General features: G+C 34.4%; 1 protein-coding gene across 2 annotated transcripts in view; it reads right to left on the minus strand.

Annotated features, from left to right (window-relative positions):
• The window catches only part of retn (retained), a 254,968-nt gene extending 247,044 nt beyond the window's left edge, over positions 1–7,924 (minus strand). For both annotated transcript variants that reach the window (XM_089638518.1, XM_089638517.1), the window contains exon 1: positions 7,037–7,924. In XM_089638518.1, coding sequence (XP_089494644.1) covers positions 7,037–7,087 — 51 coding nt within the window. In that variant the 5' untranslated portion in view covers positions 7,088–7,924. The remainder of the gene's footprint in view (positions 1–7,036) is intronic.
• Between the last annotated feature and the right edge of the window lie 19,153 nt (positions 7,925–27,077).

Consider the following 27,077-nt stretch of genomic DNA (forward strand, 5'->3'; position numbering starts at 1 on the left):
CGTAGCCCCAGCAAAGCCGGGCAAAAAACGCCTGTCGGTGAGGGTTACTTATACACTGGATAATATGACTGTGATTGAATGTTGCTAAAGTTAAATATTTTATAGCAGAGGGACAAAAAAGCAAAGGAAAATTGTACAAATAATTAAACAAAAAAAATATTATAAATAATACTAAGGACAAGTTGTTTTACAAAAATTGAACAATCCATCAAATTTCAAAGCTCTGTTATCATTTCAGTTGTGTAAAACAACTGTGCAATATTGATATAATAAAAAAAACTTGAATAGAACCTTTACAGAGCTTGATAATTCATGATGAAATTTGATGAATTGTTTAAATCTATGAAACAATCCGTCCGAAGTTATTTTTTTGTAATATTGTAACCTACTTATCGATATTGCAGTGAACATACCAATGCGGAAAAAAATCATTAGTAATAAAAGTACCCAACTGCGTAACTAGAAATGATAAACAAAAATAAATCAATAAAATCACTCACGTTAGATAAAAATAAAAGCAACGTGACATATACGGTACATATAAAGAAATAAATAAAGACATACGAGTATAAGAAGCACACGAAGAAATAAAAGTACCAACATACATTTTTAATAATAATAGAAAATAAAATATTTATGATACTACTCACTCGTAACCAAAATGTTAGTAATATTATTATTCGCTGATATGTGGCATACATAATCGTTAACATTTCCAACCGTAAAACAATCAATATTGCATTATACTCGTATGTAATAAAGGTAAGGAAATGTGAAACAGAAAACACAATAAGTAATTATTATATTTATGTACTTATTTAATCGTTAAACGCAATGACAAATAATATTATCAATAAAAACCTTAGATGCAACGGAAAAATACCTGATGTATTACTGTTCAATTATTTACTTCGTCATTTTACATTTGTATAATTATGTGATAAATTAAATACAATATTTGGGAATGACACCTCTTGTTAGTCTAAAATTATAATTTCAGAGAATTAGTTCAATTAATTATATCTATTTATTTTAAAGCATTCTTGAGAAGACTTTCCCAAAAAATCAGAGTCAAAAATCGCTTTGCAAATCCCGGGGGATTGCGGGATAGTATTTAAATATCCCGTGGGGTTTTTATCAAGGTGTATTAAATTGAAATAATGCAAATATTTTATTATTAAGTATCAATCATCTTTGGTACTAGTATATTATAAAACATATTGAAAAGGTGCCATAATAACTAAATTTTTGTAATACAGGATTTTCCAATAAGAGGTGTTATTTTGAATAGCCCGCTATTTCGGTAGATGTTACTTTTGAAGCAGTCATTTTTTGACATTTGACAAGTAGAAACTACGCCATTAATAAAAATGGAACGATACACGCTTCAACAACGCATTGAAATTATTAAAATTCACTTGAGTGAATCAAATGCAAATCATCTTGAGTGATGAGGCCCATTTCCACCTCGGTGGCTTCGTCAACAAGCAAAATTGTCGCATCTGGGGCTCGGAAAACCCAAGAGTAATTGTTGAAAAGCCTCTCTATCCTCAAAGTGTGATTGTTTGGTGCGGTTTACGGTCCGGCGGAGTCATTGGACCTTACTTTTTCGAAAATGAGGCTGGAGCAACAGTTACGGTGAATGGATTGCGCTATCGATAAATGATTAATGATTTTTAAGGCCGGAATTTGATGGTATTGATCTGGACAACGTTTACTTACAACAAGACGGCGCTACGTGCCACACAAGCAAGGAAACCATTGATCTTTTACGATTGAATATCAAAATAACACCTCTTATTGTCAAACCCTGTATTTTATCATTTAAATAAAATCTGTTCGTTTTTGTTAATTCCCAGAAGTTTTAATTATCGAAATAGAATTCATTAGTTCTACATTCATAGAATTATTAAAAAGTGTTCATTTAGACAAGCATCACATTGTGGAGGAGGTGCATACCAAACATAATCAGAGATAGAAGATATCCGCATAGAAAAGGCGTGGGTTTGAAAAGGATAGACGTACTTCACATGGGCAGATAAGGGCGGAAGGGCATAAAATGGCTAGGCAAATCTGCCCGACAGGGGCGGATTCAACTAGATAATATAATAATAAATACATTCAAACATTCTAACGTGTATACACAGGATTTTTTATATTTAGATTCCATTGCCGGAAGGTTCATATTTTTACTAAATTTTAAATGTGAGTTTTTGTCAATTCCCTTCCATATAATTGGATTCGTAAATAATATTTAAATAAACATCAAAGTTAGGTATGTTGCATTTCGACACATGAACATTAAAAAATGTTTTAAAATATTAATATTTTAGATTGATAACGAATTTTAAAATACAGTTTAAATAAGGTTTAAAAGTATCTCTGAGCTCTATGAGCAGTTACTTTGCTCACAAATGAAATTAAGTTCCAAAGATTTGTCATAACAACGCGTCTTAACGGTGCTTTTGAAAATCCAGTGAAGTTATATACCTGATAGTAAAGTTATGGGAGAAATTTCAGAAAAAAACACATACTAAATTATAAATAATCGTAGATATGGACTGGCAATAAATAAAACGAGATATATAGCTATATAATATATCAGTGAAACAAGAATATAATATTTATGTATCAGATTTATTTTAACCATAGAACATATTGCTTCCGAACATATACATAAATAGAAAGAGTGTTATAAGGTTTCCGAGCAAACGGATTTATTTTGGTTATTTTCTGGAAGTTATAAAAATATTTTTTTATAATGGTTTATTGTATAAACAGTATAAAAATTTGTGAACGTATGTGATATGTTTTATATTTGTAAAATGATAGTATTTACTGTACTGATATATATGTCTATATTATTTTTGTAAAATTTCATTATGTGGGTATTATGTTAGTAAAATAAAATACAATATGAGTTAGCTTCCTACCCGAAATTCAAAATTTATTGTAATTTAAAAAAATATATATTACTTCAACGGCTTTTCACGCTATATTTAAAGGGACAAAACGTTTTAATAATAAATAAGAAGAAAGTGTTTAAATTTGAAAATAAATGCTTTAAAAAAACGGTAAATGCAGGTGAGTAAGTGGTAAGAATAAGATATTTATATTATATGTACATATGTAAGATATTAAAAAAATTACGAAGATATTATTTTTGTTATAAATTAGGTATTCAAAGACAAATTGACAAAAAAAGAGACATAATAATATTTTTAACGCAATGTATAGCACTTGGAGAACCCGGGTTCTCCAAGTGCTATACATTGCGTTGGTTAGGAGTAGGCTTGAGAGTGGGTCGGTGGTTTGGAGCCCACATCAGGTGAAGTATTCCCTCATGCTGGAGAGAGTGCAGAAGAAATTTCTGAGATTCCTCTACCTGAGGGAGTATGGCTACTACCCGTGGCTCTATCCTACTGACTTTCTCTTGGGCATGCTCGGTATGAACCATCTACGGGTCAGAAGAGATGTGCATATTGTATCACACTTCTTCAAACTGATTCGTGGATGGTTAGTAAATCCGACTATCATGGAGAGTATTAGTCTCTATGTTCCTGATGGTTATCTCCGTCACCGACAGCATAGACTGTTTTATCTCCCGGCCTGCAGGACTAACTTGCCAATGGTCATGCCGGTGGGGAGAGCAGTCTTGCTGTTGAACAGAATTAATTCGGATATCGACATATTTAGCATCGGTGAAGCTGCCTTTAAAAGGCAAGCTCTATTGATGCTGGTATAGTTTATACACCGCTAACTATTATGTAATACCATTTTACAAATATACTTAAAAACGAAATAAAATGTAATTTTGTAATGTTTTTAAAGGAATAAACAAATTGAATTGAATTGAATTGAATTTATTTTCAATTAATTTGAAGTTTGAATTATTTAAATGTAAATTACAAAACAATTTATTATTGATAGAAAAAAAAACATGTCCCACTTAAGGTAAATAAAATATTATCATTTCACGATCAGTTAAGTACACTAAGCCAGAATATTATTCGAGAAGTGTTGACTATTTGAAGAATGATGTAAATTACTTGGAGTGTTTACTCTGTGTTTGTGGACATCAATAGGTTATGATCGCGATTTTAAGATCAAAACGTGATGTGATTTCTTCATTCATTTTACTATCGCGATGTCGTGTCAGAAGTAACCTCAAATTTCACCGTAATAAAATGGAAATTGCATGTGGCAGTCATTATTTAAGTCTGATGGGTATGTACTTGATTTTTAGACGTCCAAATAATGCGGCTGTTTTTCGATCTGGCAACATTTAGTAGGTAAAACAAATAAGTTGACACAATAATATTTTTGGTAATTTTCATTGGATTTAGTATAAATAAAAATAATAAACTATATTCACCTAGCTTAACCTTAAGTAGTTCATGTAAGTTTTTTTCCAATGTACTATTATTGAATTATCAGTTAATATTTAGTCAATAAATTAATGTTGACTTCAATAGGTTCAAATCATGCCTGCAATATTTGAAACCTATTGGGACATGAAAAACAGTCTTATATAAGTGAATGTTATAAAATTTAAGCAGATAAAAAAATTTCAAAATATAATATCTATATTAATAATTGTCGAGATAATAAAACAAACTGTCTATAAGTATCCTTTATTTTTTATAAATAATGGCTAATAAGATAAAGATATAATAAACAATAATGAGTACCCGCCCATTCAATTAATTAATATTTTCTACGCGGATACATTTAAATTCAAAGGATACCTCAATATATTTCCTTCAAGAAAACTACTCTAAAAAACTTCATGATAATGTTCCATAAAAATGTAAAACCAAATATGTGAAAAAATATATACTAAGGCCTAAGCCCTTTTCCCGATTGCGGCCCTGCGAACCACTTGTGCCCTGTGATTGATTCAGTGTTCACTGAGACCCGGATCATTTCTACGTATTATTTTTTTAACGTCCCCAGTTGTTAATATTACCGTTATGTTGGGTTTATAAGCATACTGCCACCACCCCCGACTCAGTGTCGCCATTTGTGAGAAAAAAATGACCCGACCATAAAAGGAGATAAAAGTCGGATAGCGCAGCGATTTGAATACGTATTACCCTTGGGAATTTGAGACATTATTATTTTGGAATAAAAATGAATGTTGCAATACAACAATATTATGAATTTCTGGGTACGTAAGTAGGTATGCACCTTTGTGTTTTTTCAGCAAGTAGATAGGTACCTTATGTTTTAGATAGTATTAATTTCAAAAGCAGACTAGGTATGCAGCATTTGATTCATCAAGGCCAATTCCTTGAGTTGTATTATATTAATATACCTCCGTCAAATGTATCAGACATCCGGATATATGAATATCAACATTACCAAAATAAGTACCTGCCTATAAATGAGTTCACATTTTAAAATAGGTAGGTAGGTACCTACGTCATATGTGTGAAAAGTACCTTCTAATGTAACATACCACACAGGCTGCTTAATAATTTATTTTGATTAGGTACCTAACTATATGTTTGGATTTTTTTTTAAATATAAACATTCTGCAACAAAGAATACCTTTGTCACTGTGAGAATTTTAAAATACTAAAACATAATTCATAGATACCCTTGCTTTTATAAGAAAAGAATTAATAATTAAATTCCGTGGATTAATATTCAATATCCGACGGAAAAAGAAAAATGGTAGTACGGTATAATATACTTTATTAATTAATTATATTATTTAATTATAATGAATATGATATAAATATGATATAAACATGTTAAAACATGGAGTTAAATTTAGTTATTTTATGTAACAACCATGATATTATGCGTGTACCTATCTAAATCAATTATATTTTTTGTGAAATCATGTCAACAACTCATAAAAAATCAAAACATGGTACCTACCTACCAATAGTAAATCGATGAAGATCAAGAATTCGAAATGTCCTATAGCTATTATGCACTTCTTGTTAGAAAATTAACAGTTTTTTGTAGAAGTCATGTCGTGAAAGCATCGATAACATAGTTTTATACATTATACATATTTACATAAAAAAATTATAGCTGCACCGCCTGGAAGGTAACACAGAGGGGTGTCACACTAGACTTGCAAACATAATATTACAGGGACAAAAATGCACTTTTCCATGGCAAATACATGGACTCTGGAGTCGTTTGCTAGTATTGCAAAAGTCTATTAAAAACATAAGTACACATATTTTTAGAGTGATGCTATTTATCATACTGTTTATAGTGACAGTGTGACTATTTATTTAAATTTAAATTAGTTGTACCTAGGCAGACCGACTAGCTTTTAATAAGGTACTTCCAAATAAGTTACTACTATTTAATTAACTATTCATAATTCGTGCTTAATAATTAAGATAGATCGTTTAGGGTTTTATTAAATGTATTTACATAGGTATATCAAATAGGGTACACGACGATAATGAGGGCGTATCCTACAACGAAATTCCATGTGTTTACAAATGTAACATGTTAAATTAATCACGCAGAGGACATATCTTTTTGAATTTTTGGAAAATAACGAATAGTACCTACCGAAGATATAAGGTCAATTCGTTGATATTTGCGGCAGGCCAAAAAGCGTATGACATCTCGGTACTGCAGCACGAATTATGAATCGTACTGAATCGTCTCCTGTGACGTCACTAGACACCATTGCATACGTTTCATCCAAGTTCACTTTGAAAGCTTTTTCATTTTTGGAAATATCGGAAAAACTAGTTTTACTGTCGTTATTCACTCTAATATAATACATTTTCGTCAAAAGATGTTCTCGTTGACAGGTACCTACTAATGAACAAACATACGTTTGTTTAGTGACTATCGCCCGAAATTTCTGTTGCGCTAAGAAAGATATTTACGTCCGTCAAGTTGCTTTCTAGTAGGAACCCTGGCCAGATAAGTCCAGTGACATACCGGCCCTGTGTAGGTTGGTAGGTAAAGGCAGCTTCCTGCGGAGATATGCAGAGAGGAATGGCAAAACATAATATTTATAAGGTAGAATATATGTATAAGAAGTGCTTACCATTGGGCTTTCTTCCCCTATGTCAGAGTCCCTGTCCGCTGCGCCATCCATGGCGTACACCGGGACCGGTTCCCTGTTTTTCACGCGAATCTTGACGCCTTTTGTTACTAGGCGGGAAAAGTTCCTACGTCACCGTCGATTATATGCTAATTCAAAGATTGGCAACACTGATCAAACTAAAGACAATACAACTTAACCTGAAAACACGACTGAGCGGGTTAAATAAAAATGTCAACGTATGCGATTCAGATTTTTAAACAAATCTTAAGCTTGTAAGTCCTTGCACAGAGATTTCACTAGAATCGGCTTGTTATTCTTTATTTTGTGTGAACATTGATCATAATAATCAATTGAATAATGTCACGTCACTTTATCACGGTCATGTGTTTGGCAAAACTCGTATTGTTGTCAATTGAAAGTTTGGACAAACACAAATGTCTTAATTCACAGTATCAAACACATAATTAACTTTTCTAATATCTTTCACTGTTTGGTTACGATTGTCAATTTACACTCAACCGGCTGTTTTCAAAAGTCACAACATTAAATAATAAAAATTATGCAAATATTTGTTAGTGTCACGGAACTAAACTATAATGTCTTTCAGAGTTCGTTAGTTCATGAATATCACTTAAAAGAAGTACAATATATTATTATTTGTTTGGATAATCACAATCACTAGGTATGTACTGTCAATTGACAATAATCGGCTGTCACACTGAGAAAGTTTGAAAAGTTAGTTAGCTGTACTGACATAACCGTTTGTTTTTTTTAACTTTTAAATGTTTATTTTGTCAAAGTGCGTTCACTGTTCGATTTTTAAATGATCAACCCGATTTTGTCGTGCCGAACGGGGGTTAGTTGAAAAACACGGACGGACAAACGCATACGTTCACGCCGCGCACGATTCTAAAACACGTTTTGTTCCCAATACAAAAATTGCCCCGTCATCCCCTCTCTCCGACCGATTCGCCGGCCAATGGAGCGCGGGAAGGCGTGGCCAATGAGAATGCTCTCTGGGCGTCTGGATTTTAATACCATCATCTGATTGAAGGTTTGATTGTGACGTCACGGAACCGCCGGCGAATCAAACGGCTTGATATTAACATTATAGAAAGGCAGAAGTGGTATCGTGAAGAAAGAAGTTTTTATATTGTTACGCCAGCTTGAGTGCGGTAGTTCCTCGTACTAAAATGAACGTTATTTCATTCATTTTTTTTAAATGTGAGTGATGTGTACCTACCTACGATAATTTACAATATTCACTAAGTAGGTACTAGGTATCAATCTCATTCGGATATAATTTTATCAATTATTTTTATTATGGTTCTCTAACTCTATGTGCGTACAGTTGTACAATAATTTTCTTTTAGTGAAGTCGTGATCCCATAATATATGTTGGTCGTCAAACAAAATATTACCGAATATAACATAATTTTTTCTGCACTGAATTTTTTTAATGTAGATAGGTAGGTACCTAGTAGGAAAGAATACAAACACAGCCCTATCAATTCCTTTTTTCCTGCCCATCCTAAATTCCCATATTGGCTAATTTGGTTGATTAGGTCGATTAAATTTAAATAATTAAAATCTGCAGAGCACGTGTTGCTCCTAGTAAGTCCTAACAAATCAGTGCCCCCTGGTGTACAGGTCGCACCGGGACAGGAGCGCCCCTGGCAGGGGTGGTAGGGGAGAAGTGGTATGGAAGAGTTTTGAAAGGGCTTTGAAATGGCCAATAGCTCCCAAACGCATTAAGTAGTGTCGAGGACGAATTTGTTATTTTAGACAGAACGTAAAAATTGTTCGTTCAAAAAAAGAACTATAACTACTAAAACTTTGTTGACTTATAACATAATCTGTGGTGAGTTGAATCTATTGCTGTATATTAATACCGTTAGAATACATATTTTTGCACAGATTAAAATAGCATAAATATGTATTACCAACGGTGTGATTGATTTTTGGGTAATTTAATATTATTAGCGAATGTTATAAAAGAGCCAATCAACTAGGCATTGAAGGACCCAGCTCTTGGCAAAAATACTCTGATCGAAGTTCAGTGATTTGGTTCAATTTAAAATATGCGAATGATGGGCCCATGAATTCTCTCTCGTATGAATACCTATAATTCATAGATTCAAAGAGTTTGGGGGGGGGGGGGCATTATTTATGTTTACCATCTACCCGGCTCTTCTGATACCTCAATTCGCTTTTTCATTACACTCTGGTTATGAAAGAACCAAATATGGAAGTTTTTAAAACTAAAAAATATTACAATTTTCTCGTTTTAGGGAACTTTCTGTGGTAAATTTTACCTTGGCAGTATATTTTTCTTTAAATAGGCTTTTAAAATATGCGACATACAGAAAAAAACAACCCGTTCATACCGCCTCTCCCCTACAATCGTATCGTGTCGTAGACAGTGGTGGCGATGAAGATGAAGATTTTCAGGAAATCGGTGCAGTGCACTGCTTAACTGAAATTTCCTGAAAATCTTCATAGAAAAATACGTTTTCGACTCAACAACATCAATTAAGTCGATTGTTTGGATAGTTAGGTTGGTACATGGAGAAAAATGTGTATTCTTAAGTTATTAAGAATATTTTCAAATTATTGGTAATACGGTTAAAAACGGGATTGCTGGTCTTTAACGATTAAATTAACAGGTTTCCTGATAAATTTTTAGTAAACTGCAAACATAAAGGGTGTATCGGCACGTACCCGACAAACTTTAACCAGCTTTTCCTTAGCACATTTGGAGTAAAAAATGTTATGGGCACTTTGCTGTCCGGTAACATTTTTTTTTCAATTAAAAACAAAAAAATAATGAAAAAATCCACACTCCGTCACTGTCATTGGCATTGTTTCACGTGTTCAACAGCTGTTATTAGCAAGTGTGTCAAAAAGCGTGTTCGCTCTTTCATACACACTAAATAATAATAGCTAAAAATGAGACGAATGGTGCCATGCCATTTCGTTGTGATCGTAACAGCGCGCTAATGTAGGTACGTACGTATATTATTCAATGAAACTTGAATAAAATATTGCCAGGTGGGTTTTCAAACTTTGACAAAGGATAAAACAGTGGTGACATGTGGTGAAAATATGATTTTTTTTTAATTAAAAAAAATGTTACCGGACAGCAAAGTGCCATTAACATTTTTTACTACAAATGTGCTAAGGAATAGCTGGTTAAAGTTTGTCGGGTACGTGCCGATACACCCTTTCGCGATCGACTCGTTAAGTATATCAATCGTCAAGCCGTAGTAACCATTCCAGATTTTTTCTAATGAAGATGATCCTTTTTTTAAGAAAGACAAACATTCCGGGTATCATCCCCATTCCACGAATGGGCCAATACTTGAAAATCTCCTACTACCACCACAGTAAGCGGAAAATGTTGCTTGTGTCGTGATGGAGGACTTAGCCAGCCGAGGAATTGAACGTACGATGCCTGGGTGGGAACCAAAAGCAATGCCAAACGCGTAGCCACTGAGAGTGGTTCAGTTCAACTCATGCGCTCTGGTGCAATAAAAATGTACTATCAAACATGGCTACCATCTTGACAAATAACAACATAATGCAAAGTGGTTGAGTAAAAACAGGACCTACGCTCAGTCAATAATATAATTTAGGTGTTAGAAATTAATGGGATTATCGAAAAAAAAACTATTATTTTATGATCATTATTTTTATCGTGTTCGAATGCGGTAATAGGTAATGAGGTAATAGATATTTGTAGTTTTCTATAGAAAACAAATCCGAAAGAGTAGGTACCGGTGAAGGCTGAAGAGCCGCTTAGGTAACTACCCTAAGAACAACGACCCAGTAAAAGAATTTTTAAAAGATTGCCAAATTTCTGATAAATATGTTTTTTTCCTTGAATTCGGTGAGGAACTCGAATATTAATTTATTTGTTTGGTCGTTGGATTTTAATCGCAACTATTGGACGTATAAAAAAGCGATAGAAAAATAGATTTTATGTTCGAATAAAAATAATGCAATTTGTTTAAAAATTCCGTGACAAATTGTAATTTCAATGCAAGATATAAAACGGTTTGATTCACTCATTGCGCGCGCAGTTTTGCCGATATAGGCAAGTTGGAATGTCTGTGTTGCCAGCGCATAATAATTACACTATGAATTGTGTAATTTTTAGACGATTTAGGGAATATTTTAACCAAATTTAAATACCATCTTTATTTTCTGACGGGGGCCTCTTCAGAGATGGCGATCGTTTGTCCATTTTTAAACGCATGGCAGATACGGCATATGATGACACTGATAATATATTCCACTTAAATTAAATCCGTTTCAAATGACACGTTCTCATAAAACTCATTTAAATAAATTATTTAGAAAGAGAGACAGCAAAGGAAGAAACCTCAAAAAAGTTTATTAAAAATAATTCCATTTTTTTTTTATTACTTCAACATTTAAATATCCAAATAAATATTTGTCAGGTTCGTACGTATTCGTCGATGTGACACAGCTGACACGCTGCTTAGTGGGTGTGAGTGTGAGTGAGCGTGAGTGAGCGTGGGTGTGAGTGTGAGTGAGTGTGAGTGAATTTGAGTGAATGTAAGCCAATGTAAGTGATTGCGCATGACTATGAGAGAGTGTGAGTGAGTGTGAGTGAGTGTGAGTGAGTATGAGTGAGCACGCACTCTGGTGTCCGGCCACTTGTGTATACCTACGCATCGTGCGTCGAATACATGCAGTGTATTTTACCACAACTGTCAGTGTTAAATTGTTTAGTAGATCACATTCCTTTTCGATAAAATATGTCAAAAGATATATCATCTTTTGCATTAATAAAGTTAAGTCAGTAGAGTTAAATTAAAAAAAATATATATTTCATTTATTTATTTATTTTTCATGTTCTCCGTAAAACGGTTATTCACCAATACATTATGGAGAAGATTACAAATTAGACAAAAAGTATAGCAAAACACATAAAAAGGTCAGTTTCACTACTTTGTGACATACGTCAAAAGATAATTGTTAAACTGCCTGTAGGTTACGTTAAAAATGTCAATGGTCAATGCAGACTCGTTGAGCAGTTCAGTCGCTCTGTTGACTGGGGCGTTCTGATAGGCAGAAGTCCTCGCTTTTGGAGCATAAAAAAGGGTATGGGACCTTCCACGAGTATACTTGTCTGGGACATATAAGTTAATCTCTTTCAAAATAGGTGGATTATGTATAGTTCCAGAGATTATCTTAAAAAAATGTTTTCCTAAAAATATTTTTCGGCGGGCTTCTAATGTATTAAGATCGAGCATTCCTGCTAAGAATAAGGATGGATACAGGAAAGGGTAGTACATATATTCCCTCATATATAGGTAACGCATGAATCTCTTTTGTACTTTTTCTATTTCGAGAATATGGTTTTGCTCAGAAGGGGCCCAAATAATGGAGCTATATTCCAAGATACTGCGAACAAGTGCTTCATACGTTCTTCGGATTGCGATTCCGTTGGTAAATGATCTTGAATTACGAAGAACAAATCCAAGCATTTTGTTGGCACGGGAGACAATATCAGATATATGGGATTTGAAAGAGAGATTTGCTTCAAAAATTACGCCAAGGTCTCGAATCTCATTTTTACGTGTTAATTCATGTTTATTAATGTGGTAGGGGAACAGGAATGTATCTTTGGACCTTGTAAATGTAACGACACTGCATTTCTGAATACTGAAGGGTAAGTTGTTCAGTTCCGACCATTTGACAAGAGAATCAAGATCGTTCTGCAGAAGAATGGAATCGATGTAACTTTTGATTGCTTTGAAAAGTTTTATATCGTCAGCAAAAAGGAGATATTTTGAGTGGTTTATAGTGTTGCCAATGTCATTGATGAATAAGAGAAAGAGAAGGGGTCCTAGATTCGATTCCTGGGGAATCCCGGAGTTAGTTTTGTATTCGTGAGAGATATGGTGTCCGTAACTGACATACTGACGACGATTGCGTAAGTAGCTAGCCACAAAAGCGAGGAAATTCTGAGAGAATCCGATGTCACTTAATTTTTTTAATAATATTTAATAGTAATATATAATATTTAATAGTGTTAAGATGAGAAAGAGAGACAAGATTAACGACGAGTAAAATACAAGATAAGATAAATAAATATAAGATAAAACTGAGATCGCTAGTTAAAAAATTGCAAAGCTTTTGGCAAAGAAGATAAATCCACGTTCCGATGCCGAAAACATATATACATATATATATATGGGATATTATTTTCGTCACGTGAACAGTTAATTGGTGGCTGGGAGAAATCTTTCTGAAGACCCCGCATACCCAATTTCTACCTTTTATTGATTTATAATATATTGGTATATGAAATTTCCTATACAGAAAAAACCTAAGCAAAAATCTAAAAATCGCAAAGTAATCTCCGAATATTATTAAAAACACGTTTTTTCTGTTATTTAATGTGTTATAGACATGAAAAATTCAGTGTATCTTTAAATGCAACTAAAGCATCTGTAAGAATTTTTTTTTAAAAACAAATCTTGTTTTATTAAATATTTTTACCATTTTCCATTAATTATTATTGTTTTTTTAATATTAGCGCGTTCCGTCTAACATTCGTATTTACATATCTCCCTTTCAAACCATTTTGAACGCTTAGTACGGGGCCTTAATGATCTTTTGATCGTTGTTAAATATAAGCCTGCAAGGAGCAAACGAAAATATCATTAGGTACAATTACAGGAAAATTTAAATCCTTCACTGATAAGTTAGAACTGAGCACCAGAAAATTTAAAAACGCGCAGTTTGATTGCTTGCCAGACGTAGACGCTTCCTTAAACGTTTTAAATTTTGCCAGAAATGCGGAGGACATTAGAACTCCTTTCGGCATTATTTTTTCAAGAATTTTCCATCACATGATTATCAAATGTACCAACTATCAATGGATCATTAATCCAGTCGCAAAATAATTGACACTAACAGAATAGGAAATTTTAATAGATCTAAAAAATTACTGTGCATAAAGCCTCATTTTACGAGCTCGGGTTGTCAGCATTTTGAATATGGCTTTATGTCAATATCCTCGAATGGCTACAACAGCAATTAAGTCTCTGTTGCCGTTTGCATCGTTGTATCTTTGTGAATTTTGTTTTTCAGAGCTTGTGGAAATGTAATCCACAAAACGAGAACGTTTGAAGATGGTAAATGAGGAGTTGCGTGTTTGTTTATTTAGTTTCGTGACCGGGTATCTCATCAAAATGACAATTCAACACACCTACAAAAAGTGATACAAAGTCATGAAAAGTGATGACACAAAAACTATGTTACATAGATAACTATAAAGCCTAGTTTTTGTTTAATCTCTTTTAATTTATTTATTTATTTATTAAGACATAGGTACATAGTACAATAAGATACAGTTACGGATACAGTATAATTTTAGTTACAGGATATTTTTCGTTATTACACAGTTTTAGTACCTATTACGCATGTCCATAAAATATCATTATGTAATTTCGCCTGAGATTCTTCTGAAAACTAATGATTTTAAGTTAAAATCAATGAATTTAAGTTTAAATTTATGCATGAGTAGGTAATAATTATGTAGCGATGCTACGAGATTCATCTAGAACGTCTCGCCAATACAAAAAGCATCGTAACCGGAACGCTCCAGACAATGCGAAGCGTTCCTTCGTACCTACCTGCCTACGAGCTACCTACTTGCGAGCGAACTACCTACGTCAACACGTTGCGAGTTCTAGCCTATTGCCTAGGCATAATTCCAGCGCCAACGAAAGCACCTTTCGGCTTCCCTGTTCAGCACTGAAGCACCCAGAAGGCCCATGGCCTACACCAGTACCTGATACGTCAACGAGTCCGGTCACCAGCAGCGGCGTCGACTCAAAGGACCGCGCTTTGAACAACACTTCACCGCCTGCATCCGGAGTCTTCATCATCGATCCTGAAGTCATCTCATATACGGCAACCTGACTCAAATAAAACACTATGACCTTCACAACTTCTTTCATTCTGCCTCTTCACCTGATCCCCAAAGTTATAAAAGGAAGAAAGTGTATGGAGAGAAAAAAAAATTGAAATCAAGAATTATAATATGCTCACGAATTGTAATTGCCTGTTAATACATAGAAGTTTTGAAAAATGAAGTAAAAGTGTTTTTGAAATATGTCACGCTAAGAAATTTAATAAGTTAGTTTTGAGTGTTAGAAAGGAATCATGAAAGATGTCTAAATGTAGTAATTTTTGTGTAAGCGTAGTGCGTAGTGGGCAGAGGCGGTCCCTGCCTTAGTGCATTTGTGCACTGCACTGCCAAACATCGATAAACGTTAGAAATGTAAATTCGTATATCCACTCACGAAGAATTCACGCCAGATCTTTATAATATTCTTACCAATCAAAGTTTGTACTAGACTCCCGCGCATGCGAAAAACAGTGTAATATATCAACCCGTGCATTTTCGGCTTTGCCCGAGACATGCCATGTACCTTCTATAGGCACTGTCTCTAGAGGTCGGAACCGTGAAATGAGCGAGACAGGTAGAGACCCATAACGGCTGTTGATGTGTTAGAGCAGTGGAGATAGAAGCTGGTCGGTGCATTATCGGCGCATGCGCCGAAACATCCTGATATATATCAAAAACCTTAAACATGCGTAAAACGTTTGGAATGCATTAGTTAGGATTGACAGATTTCGAACTAATTAACAATGTTATAATATTCTAGCGTTACCGGCGCGATCTACATATTTGCAAACTTGACAGTATTCATTATTGGCGATTGACGCGACGTTTTAACGGTTTTTACGAGTTTTGCTCTGCAAAAAGCTTTTTAAAAATGAGTGCTAATGAAAACATTGCGGTTAACATTGATTTTATCAAAATTAACCGAAGTTCATTTAATCCCAACAAACTAGAGATGATTTTGCGAATGCTGACGGAGCAATATCAATTTTACAATTATTTTACATGTGTAACTTGGTGGAGTGTTTTAGTGAAATAGTGAAACTGTTAAAAATAATTTGTACTATTCCGATGACAACTGTCGAGTGCGAAAGGTGTTTTCTACGTTGAAACGTGTAAAAACATTTTTGAGGAATACTATGTCCCAAGATCGTCTCAATGCTTTATCAATGATGAGCATCGAAAAAAGTTTGATCTCGTCTATACCAGACTTTAATAATCTTGTAATTGAAGAATTTTCTCAAATGAAAGAGCGACGAATGGATTTTCTCTACAAATGAATTATTTGTACTGGGTATGTAGTTCCCTTTAAATCACTTTATTTTCCTATTTTACATGTTACCATAATTTGTGAAATGCACTGCTGGCAAATTCTGTCACGAGCCGCCTCTGGTAGTGGGTGTAAGTTGTGATTGCGCGAGTAATTACCGAGTTGTTTCCTGCATTGGTATTGTTGGCTTCAATATGAAAAAGTGTAGTGTGCCTGGTACGCCTCGTTGGAACATTTAAACCAATGACGGATAGCATTTCGGGACTATTTTATTATTTAGCAGATTATATAGAAACAACAGATCTGACAATGTGCGTCTTTTTTGTAAAGTTAACATATTATTTGTAGTTTTGTTATATTTCTTGAGTAAATGTTTCGAAAATTTATTCTGTATACATTCTACAAAATCTATGTATACATTATATTGAGGATTCCATATTGTGGAAGTATACTCCAGTGGACTTCTGACCAATGAACAAAATGTCTCTATATCACTTTTTAAAGGTGTGTTGAATTTTCTTTTTGAAGAAATATCATGGAACCATTTAATTTATAGCCGTATTAAGGCAGAATTCTTCCTAAAAATCAATTATATTCTTCTCACTAGTTAAATTATTATCACCTCTTTACATATATGTTGGTAATATATATTTAAACAAATGCACTATGATTTCCCTCATTCGTATTAATAAAGTAGGTACAATTATTTGTTGAGGGCGTTTTAAATGGCCGCGGATCAAATCCCATTCGCCAGTGTGCCGTGAAGTAAAAAAGTTTGGCAGACACTGCCATAGAGGCTCGGGGGTAATTTGAAATTACTCTATAAAACAGAAAATCTCCATACACTTCACCCGGTGAAGGTTTGTCAACTTTTTAAATAATTACCTACATATTTTTACATACAACTTGTGAAAATAACACTAAACTTTAAAAACGTGTTTTTTAGTTTCGCACGGAGTGGTAAATAAAGTTTCCGAAAATAAACCACCGGTAAGCGATTTTAAAAACCTCAGCTACGTTTGCGTTCAAAATTTAATAATTTTAAATTGCATAATATTACCATTTGTAATATTAAAATCCCCAAAAGTCTTTCGTCTCCTGTCAAAAACAGCTCTTCCCTTAGGTTACGATCAAAAACTATAATTTACTTGTAATTCACTGTTAACCGGGAAAATATGACGACATTTGACGGCTAAGCAATTCTGAAAATACACACACTAAGCTATATTTGAATACGAATTAGTTATAAGAAAATTATTGAGTAGGTACGTTACAGGTAAAATATTCGTAGTACCTACCCAAGGCTTTGAGTTTTAGCTCTGCTCGTCTATCGTTTGTTTTATTTATTTTCCTGTCACTAATTACCACCTCCTCTCGTTCCGATCAATATCTTCTCCAAGTGATCGCTCCTCATCCCCGCACCAATTCATCACTGCTGGGGTAGCTTTTTCTTCGTCGGATGGGTAGATCCCTGCCTACCCCGTAGCTAGCAGCCAGTGGAGGAGTACCTACCCTCTAGTATAGGACGCCACTGGCCGCGGGAGACTGTTTGAATAATCGTTTTCAACTGATTAATGAACCTTCCCCTCATTCCATTTAACCCCTTCCCCTACCCTTGCCGATCCTCAAACTCCCGTGAGCAGGATCCTACAGGGGAATCAAAAAGTGAAGCGATTATTTAATTCATCCACAACATATCATCACACAACGTTTAATTAATGAGTGTACGAAAGCATCACATTCTATAAATTAGTTAACAATAATATTCAATGCCAAGAGTTGCTAAATAAGATTCAATGTATTGTACCAGCGCGCTCCACACGCTCTTCTGCACTGAGAAAAATGAGCCAATTTATTAAAAATATCTTCAAATTATTGGTAGTCCGGTTAAAAAAGAAATTACAGGCCGTTTCCTGATAAACTTTTAGTAAATCCCTAATTTATTTATTTATTTATTGTTTAGGAACATTTACAGCCTATTAACAAGAAAAAAAAATCATTAGATAAGCGCTGCAAAAAAACTTATATGTCAACAGTCCACTTAAAAATGTTCACATTATGCACAGTTTAAGTGTCATTATACACTATGTATTAACAAAAAAATATAAACAGCAAAACGTGATAAAAAATACAGATAAATATATGATCCACAAAACAAAAGAAACAAAAATAAAACAGAAAACAAATAGAGTAAATAAAAAAAATAAAACATTCACAATCTATTGCTAGTTTGCTTTTTAAAATAAGTGAAACTATTTGCATATATATATATATATATATCTATGTAGTTACACTCAATAGAATTGTACAGACGACACATTCTAGACAATGGATTGAAGTATACAATATTGTTCTTAAATAATTCTAGATGGAATATATTCTGATTCCTTAGATTACGTCTATTAGGAACTTTAATAAGAATATTGCTCACACAATGAGTTGCTTCAAGCTTGTCATGAATTATTTTGTGTAGACATATTAAGTCAGCAAATTGTCTTCTTTTATGCCTCACTCCATCTGCCAGTTCATGCCTCACTTTCATACATCAGGGTAGGTACCAGCATTCCATTGTGAACTGCTAATTTCGCTTATTTGGCAATTCGGTTCATTTCTAAACACAATGATGAAATCTAAAATTAAATGTATTTTTGGAAATGATGTAAAAATGATAATAATTGATTGATTGATTAATTGATTCCAAAAAACTAATAAATAACTAGGTATTTATAATCGCAATCTCACTAAAGAAGAAACTGGTTCTTGTGCTTGTTGAGCGAGTTACACTAATTATAAGGACAATAGAATAACATTCTGCAATATATATATATATATATATATATATTGCAGAATGTTATTCTATTGTCCTTATAATTAGTGTAACTCGCTCAACAAGCACAAGAACCAGTTTCTTCTTTATATATAAAGAAGAAACTGGTTCTTCTTTTATATATATATATACTTACTATTAGAATGTTATTCTATTTTCCTTATAATTATATAAAATGGGAAAAATTGAAACTTCTGGATCATCTATATGTGTAGGTGTATATATAGGTATAGTATTCTGTTACATACTAAATATTGAGCAATTGAGAGAGTAATTGGAAACATCTAAATAAAGTAGAGATGAATATAGACTGATAATAAATGGTAAAAAATGGAATAGCAGGCAATTATTTATGTATTTATTTATTTACGGACAAATAGTCCATTAACAATATAATATTTTTTACACGAGTAAGAAACAGATCAGTGAAAGGAGAGCATATAGAAATGATAAGCAATGACAATATACATATAATACAAAAAGTACAGATGGAAGACAATTACTTAAGAGTTAATTATTCCTGACAAGAATAATTTCAGGTTGAGTTTCAGTTTGTTGATATCTTTTAATGTCTTTATTTCAATCGGAAGGTTGTTGAAATACTTTATTCCTAAATAGATATAATTGTTTTGCATAATGGTGCTGCCACACGCAAAGCTCACATCAACAGATAATATAAAGCACAATAGCGCTCGCCATACAATCCCATACAGACCCGACACACGTAAAAAGATAACGCGCTATAAGTGTGGTTCTGAACTTCGCTAACCGAATTTATTTTACGTAACCGCTCCCGACGCGATATTTGAAAAGTTATGCGTCCCCCTCTCCGCCGTAAAAAGGAGAGGGGGTCATTTTAATTACGGAGCTACCAACTAAGTTCCGTGTTCCCTTTGACAGCCATGACATAAGCAGCCTAATAATGCATTTCTTATTTATTATGTTAGCTCATATCGTCATGTGTGCTAGTAAATTTAGAAACATAAAAAAAACTTTATTTGGCAAACATACTTAACATATATTTAAAATATAAATATAATCAATATTTGAATTTGAAGTAAACAAATTTTCGCCCTTTCAAAATTAATCATATTTTTAACTCAGTATGTTTATTTGGTAATATCATTCGGTTTTTTGATAAAGTTGGACGGCCCGATACCTACATAGAGAAGCTTATAGTTTGTTCGTTTGTTGATTGTTTTCCTTGGTAATCTGGTTTGCTCTCGTCAGCTCTCGTGCTCTCTTCTCGTTCCCTGCCCTGGTGTTGGTCCTTGCCGCCTTTGCCTTCGACATTTTTGGAAATCGACGTGAGCTTATTTTACAATAATTTATTATATGTCGCTTTCGTCGATCGGCGTGCGAACTGCGAATTTCCTGATTCGACGGAGAGGTTATGTCAGGTTATGTGAAAATGCGCTATTTACGCGCAGATTGTTTAAAATCTAAAAAGTTTATAAATAGCATTTATAATTATATAGTTGGCGGCATCATCATCTGAGGATGAGCTGTCCAACAGATCCAGCAATTGGCGACAAGTATCATCCATTTCGAAAACGTGCTCAAGCTGTCAGTAAGTACAGTTGTCACTTTGACAGATGAAATTATGTTCCTCGGCCGCTCTCGAATTCAACTGACCCCCTCTCCTACCATAGGAAGAAATATTTGATAGCGTCGTGTGTCGGTAGAAAAGATGATGCGCTGTACCAAAGATATTAGAAGAACGAGATATGCTATGTTGGCCGCCGGACCGTAGCCGGAGTACTACCTAATTAGGGTACTTTGAACGGTATCGGGACGTGTACGCACAGAAATCTGTTCTATGTATTAGTGCGGATACCTTAGCGCAAGCGAAGGTGTGCAGTAGTATTGGTGAACAAAACCGGCGACACTCGGCAAAACAATTCCACTCAGTACGAACTGCGCATAGCACATCTCGTTCTTCTAATATCTTTGCGCTGTACATTAACTTTTGATGTGAGCTTTGCGTGTGGCAGCAGCTTTAGTTTGGTATTTTGATATTTTATTGATATCTTTTTTATAGGTGGGTTTCAAAGTTTTTGATCTTTGTAAATTTGGATGATTGCATTTTTCTTGAAGACATCCTCTACTCTAGGCACCCCGAAATCTGCGAATAGCGTTTTTGTTGGATATGTGGGGGTTTCTTTAGAATTAATTTGATATGTAAGTATATATATATGTTGAAATTGTAATAAAAAAGTTAATAAAAACCAGATTTCCTTTGGTTGTAGGTGCTTTTATGAATCTAGGTATATCCGAGGTGTGGTCGTTCGTTTGGGGGTTGTTGGTTGTTGTTGGGGGATGTTGAGAGTCGAGAGGCAGATTGATAATGAGATCAGGACAGATGCTTTAGTCAGGGTTTTAAGTAAAATGGCAAAATATAAAATATTCCTAAATTTTACAGTTCCTATAATTATATTGTGATATCTACAGTCTGACTTTTAATGGTGGAAAAGGAAATGGGGGCGCTGCGACCGTATAAAAGGTTTTAAATGGAAACACCAAGATAGCTTATAGGAAAGTGAGTGAAAGTTCAAAAAGGCAAAATGGTTCCTATACATATTTTCACTACTAAATGGTATTACCGTTATTAATTTTTTAGGTTATTATGCCGTTTTGCACTTCCTCCTGAGCCAAAGTTAAGAAACATTTTCTAAAGAAGGTGGAGTACAACATGGCATAGTAACCCAAAAATGAATATGCAGCTGGCAGTACTGATTCCTCTTGCATTGGTGCACGTGCGCGTTAGTGTACGTACACAAGACGTTGGATTCATAAGATCAGCTCGTTTCTTCGTCGTCTCGTATGTGGAAAGATTTACAGGAATCTGTTTTTCTTATAATTCGAAATTTTTCAAGACCCGCATTAATAAATCCCATCCTACCGTCTCTACCTTAATCCGCCTAACATCGCCGCCTAACCAGGTGGCACTATAGTTACCTGTCTTTACACTGTATGTAGAGATAGTTGCTCTCGCTCTGTGAGTTACCACATAAAAAAAAAATTAAAAGAATAAAAATAAACGGGTGTACAGAAATTAGTGGTAGGTAGGTAACTACCTAGGTACTTTCCGAAAGGTGATGAATCTTCATGATATTCTTAAAACTTTTTTTAAATTTCAGTATCTGAAACAAGAATGAACAAAATATTGAGTGTGCCTACTCATTTATCACAAAAATAAATTATGAGTGTAATACATATTGATAATTTAGTACCTACGTAGGTAAATACTTAAAAAAAATTGAAACCAGGGGAAGTACGGGTCAAGTTCGGCCCTCTGGAAACCCCCAGTAGCATTAAGTACCTACCACCATGGAGGCATGAAGAACCCGAAGGAGTTTAACACCCTTAAATAATCAACAGCCCACGTCATCGGGAACGATAAATAATGTTCCGAGGGTGTCTAGATCTTTATTACTCTAAGGTCTAGATCCCGTTTGTTTCGATGGATAGGAAACCAATGCGTTCTATCGGCTATTTGAACGCAATACCAATGTTGTAAATTCACTTGGGGTAAATTTAATCAACCATAATAATAATAATATTGGAAAATTTTTGTAGCGCCTTTTTTTTAGATATCACCTCAGAGGCGCTTTACAGTTGATGCAGGTATTACAAAAAATATAAATATTACAAAAATAAGGGTTTTAAATTTTAACTAATAAATATTGAATATTTATAAAATTGAATATTGCTAATTAATTAAAAATCTCTTCAAATTATTCGTAATCCGCTTAAAAACGAGATTGCAAGCCCTCAACAAATGAATTGTTATGTTTCCTAATAAAACTTTAGTAAAATACGAATGTATTATCACGATTTCGGAACACGTGTTTATAAAAATCCTAATATTTCTGCATTTCATCATTGTATGGCAGGTGCAGGTGCATACGGAAAAATTAGTTTTTGAAATCCTGTTAAAAACGTGATGGCTATCCATTTACCGATAGAATATGAGTTCATTCAGAATATGTCGGAACACGTGTTCAAGCAGGTCTGCTTTTCCTAGTAAATATAATGACGAAAAGCTACAATATTAGTATTTTTCTGAACACCTGATCCGCCGTCCTCAAAACAGATTCGCATTTTATTGATACTTTATTAGGAAATATGTTAATAAATTGGTTAAAGCAGTCCCATTTTTAACAGGAATACGAATTATTTGACCAGATTTTTAATAAATTATCAATCAATATTTTATGTGGGTAAGTTTAATAAATTAACACGTGTTCGACATATTAAGAATTTACTTAATAAAATATCAGGATACGGCCTGCAATCCCTTTTTAACCGGATTACCAATAATTTGAAGATTTTTTAATAAATCATATAAATCCTATAACATGAATCAAAATCTTGAGTTGGTTTTATGTTTTAAAACAAGAGTTGGAATAACAGAAAAGCATTTAGGGAAGAGATGATTTATGAATGCAGTGAAAAGTGGCAATTGAATTATGTGGCGGTTCATCCTCTACGAGTACCCCAGCGTTGAAACGGTGTGATTGTAGCAATGCGATGTAATTCAAAATTACGTGTTTTATTGTGAATGCTAATATTACAAAAAAATCCATTATTCATGTTCATCAGCTGCAAGCTGAAAACAATTTTAATTCAAAAATTAGATTTTTTGTATGAAGATTTTCAAGAAATTTCAGTTTGGCCGATAAAAAATTATTTTCAGCTACAACAACATAATGCCATTTTTTGTAATATTAGCACTCTAGAACACCATTAAGTCACGAGCCGGACAAGAACTGGACAAGAGTCGGAATACCAGAAGAGTAGGTATATATGAGACAATATATGAATATGAATGAGGCAAGACCGACGAGTTGTTTGGCGGTCCGTCCACTCTGCCTACCTCTGCCTAAGGCAGCGGTCGGAGAACCGGGGTAAATTACCCCAAATTGGGTAAAAATGTTTTGTTTTGGGGTAATAAGGAAATTTTTCTAGTTTGCTATTTTGGAAGACTGTGAAAATATTACTTTTGATGACATCGAGGACACAGTTATAAAACATCTTACCAAACTCAGAGAGCGGTTCTCTGACTACTTTCCAGATCTTGATATACATACTTTCAATTGGGTTGTAGATCCTTTTAAATGTGAAATTTCTAACATACCAGAAGAACCTCCGGGTTTGGCAGAAACAATACTTGAATTCAATTTGAGAGCAAAGCCAATCTGTCGTCTTTATGGATGTCAAAAGCTACGAAGGCTTTCAAAATTGCACATGAGGAGGCGGTAAAAAAGTTGCTGCCATTTGCCTATCTTTGTGAACAAGGCTTTTCCACTCTAATGAACATAATAACGAAGAACAGAAATCGATTAAACGCCGAAGACTGTATTCAAATTGCTCTTACATCAAAAAGTCCCAATTTTGAAGTAATTGTATCAAACATGAAGCAACATCATTTCTCCAAAGACTGAAAGGAAAACCTGAAAATCTGAATTTTTGTTTGATCCAATTTGAGAATTTTATTTTGTTTGTCTATTACATACTTACTATTTTCATGTAATTTTTTTTTATTTCCGTGTAAATTAATTCAATAAATAATGTTTATTTAAATATACATTGATTGTCTTCTTTTCAAAATGGGGGGAAGGGGTAGGTAATATCGACTTACGCAAAAATATTTTGGGGTAATGGTTAAAAAAGTTCCCCGACCGCTGGCCTAAGGAGTGTGTGATTTTGCCTGATTCCGGTACAATAAATCGAGTTTCCGATATGAAACAAACTATATACATAATACAATATGCAATGTGGTAAATGCACTGACAAATTGGTGGAAATGATGCATTTTAGGTACCTACATATTTTCAATTTCAACAACAGGTTTCCGGATGTTTTTACCTTTGAGCAAAGATTTCCGCAACCCCTGAAACCCGTTGGATGGCAGCAGTCACAAGTCAAAAAGTCACATGTCGCTACTGGTTATAAAGATGTTTCTAAACGTTCTCACGTCTCGTTATCAACGTGTGAAATAGTCTGACTTTGTCTGTCTCGAAGCATCAAAGAAAAAGGTGTGCATAATAACACGCGGGATTGAATTTAGCTAATTTGTAGCTACATTATAATACTCGTAGACACTAAAATTACTAAAGAGCGTCTACATTTGCTCGTTATTTTTTAAACGTTTATGCAACGGAAAAGAGAAAATAGTTTCATTGCAAATGTAGACATTTGCGAGTCCCTGAATCTTTAATGTGTGTTGCCAGTACTGCAATACGAGTAAATATTAAAATGTGATAGTGTGTAGGAATTAAGTAGTTGTTTATTACTTTATTACCTACTCAGTATATTGGTTGGCAAACTTAAGTCGAAAGTTAATGCACTTTTCGAACCGGATTATTAATCAAACATTGAGCAGTGATGACCGCGTTATAACGAGGCAGGGTCGGCCGATGATGCCTGGTAGGTACCTACGTCTTATTATCCATTCTTCTCGAGGTATAGTCGAGGTATAGTCGAGATTCTTCTCGACTGGTAAAACTAAGAACTTATATCGTTTTTCTAATGAGAAGTTCCGGAGAGGTCAGGCCAATGTCGATATGACGATTAGGTGGCTTTAACATGTAGAGCAGAATTACGGAGAAAGGGCGGTAAAAGAATGAGACAAGGCACGATCAGTTAATCAAATGGCAGAAAGGTGAATCACATTATTCTGATAGTTCCAAAAGTCTGAATAACAGACGAGTACACGAAGAAAAATTATGATTGCTGATTTAGTAAGAATCTCCTCGAATTATTCGTAATCCGGCTAAAAACAGGATTGAAGACCGTTTCCTTATAAACTTTTATTGAAATCCTAATTCATCGGAACACGTGTACGTGCACCTACATTTGCCTTTATAATATATAATGACAAAATGCGAAAATATTATGCTTTTTAGGAACACGTGTTCCGACATCGTGATAATACATTCCTCTTTTACTAAAAGTTTAATAGGAAACCTAACAATTTATACGTTAAGGTCCTGCAATCCCGTTTTTAACAAAATTACGAATAATTTGAAGAGATTCTAAATACATTATCAATACTCATTTTTCTTCGTGTAGGTAGGTAATTATGAATTAGAATGAAGTAAGCAGAATGTGGTGTGTGTTCCACCCACTTTGCGTATTCCTGTGGAAAACAATAATGTAGGATGATTAGTTAGTTATTAATACTCTCGCGTCCTCGTGTGTTATTAAAAAAAAAAACAAAAAATCCACGGAGGGGAGACCAATAAGACCAACAAGCATTTATTTCTACGGCCGGATATATCATTTCCCAGTCTATTATGTAGTGTCTAGGTGTTCTCTTTCAAAAATTTGCTGAAACAAACAACAGACTTTCAGCTTAAAATGACAGAGACTGGCGATAAGAAGATGAATTAATTAATTGATCAATTTACCGTAATAGTTGTAGGTCTCATCGTTTTATTTAAGAAATATCGAGATCCGATCGGATCTGCCCCCCAACGAAGTCAAGAGTCCCTCAAATCCATATTTGGTTTATTAATTACGACCTTCTCTTTGCTGTACCAGATGATAAATACGGTCAGCGAGTATTCAAAGATACCTGCGAGGAAGGCAACGCACCGTATAGCAAGGCAATAGGTGCGTTATACCTTATACCAGGCGCACAGTATGAAAGAGGAGATCACTCCGGCCACCGGCAATAAAGTGACCACTGTTTGCACTGCATCTCATGTTTGCGGATGCACTTAGCGCGTCTGGCCGGTGCAATGCTCCTGCGCTCCTGCACTCCTGCGCTCCTGATGCACCGAGGATGCGGCAGGGCAGAAGGGTTGCCACGTTAATAACCTGATCATATAATACACTACACATAAACCTACCTGCTTTATCTAAGTATGGGTATCTACACTTAAGTACCTAGAGGTCCTGGGTGCAGTCCTGATGGTACCTTGGCACGAGGGCGGCCAAATAAAGGGGCGGCCGCCGCCAGGGCGCTATGATAAAATTGAAGAGAATA

This window comes from Hesperophylax consimilis, chromosome 13 (assembly GCF_061612785.1).
Source record: "Hesperophylax consimilis isolate HC1 chromosome 13, BYU_Hcon_1.0, whole genome shotgun sequence".
In the NCBI taxonomy this organism is placed as follows: domain Eukaryota; kingdom Metazoa; phylum Arthropoda; class Insecta; order Trichoptera; family Limnephilidae; genus Hesperophylax; species Hesperophylax consimilis.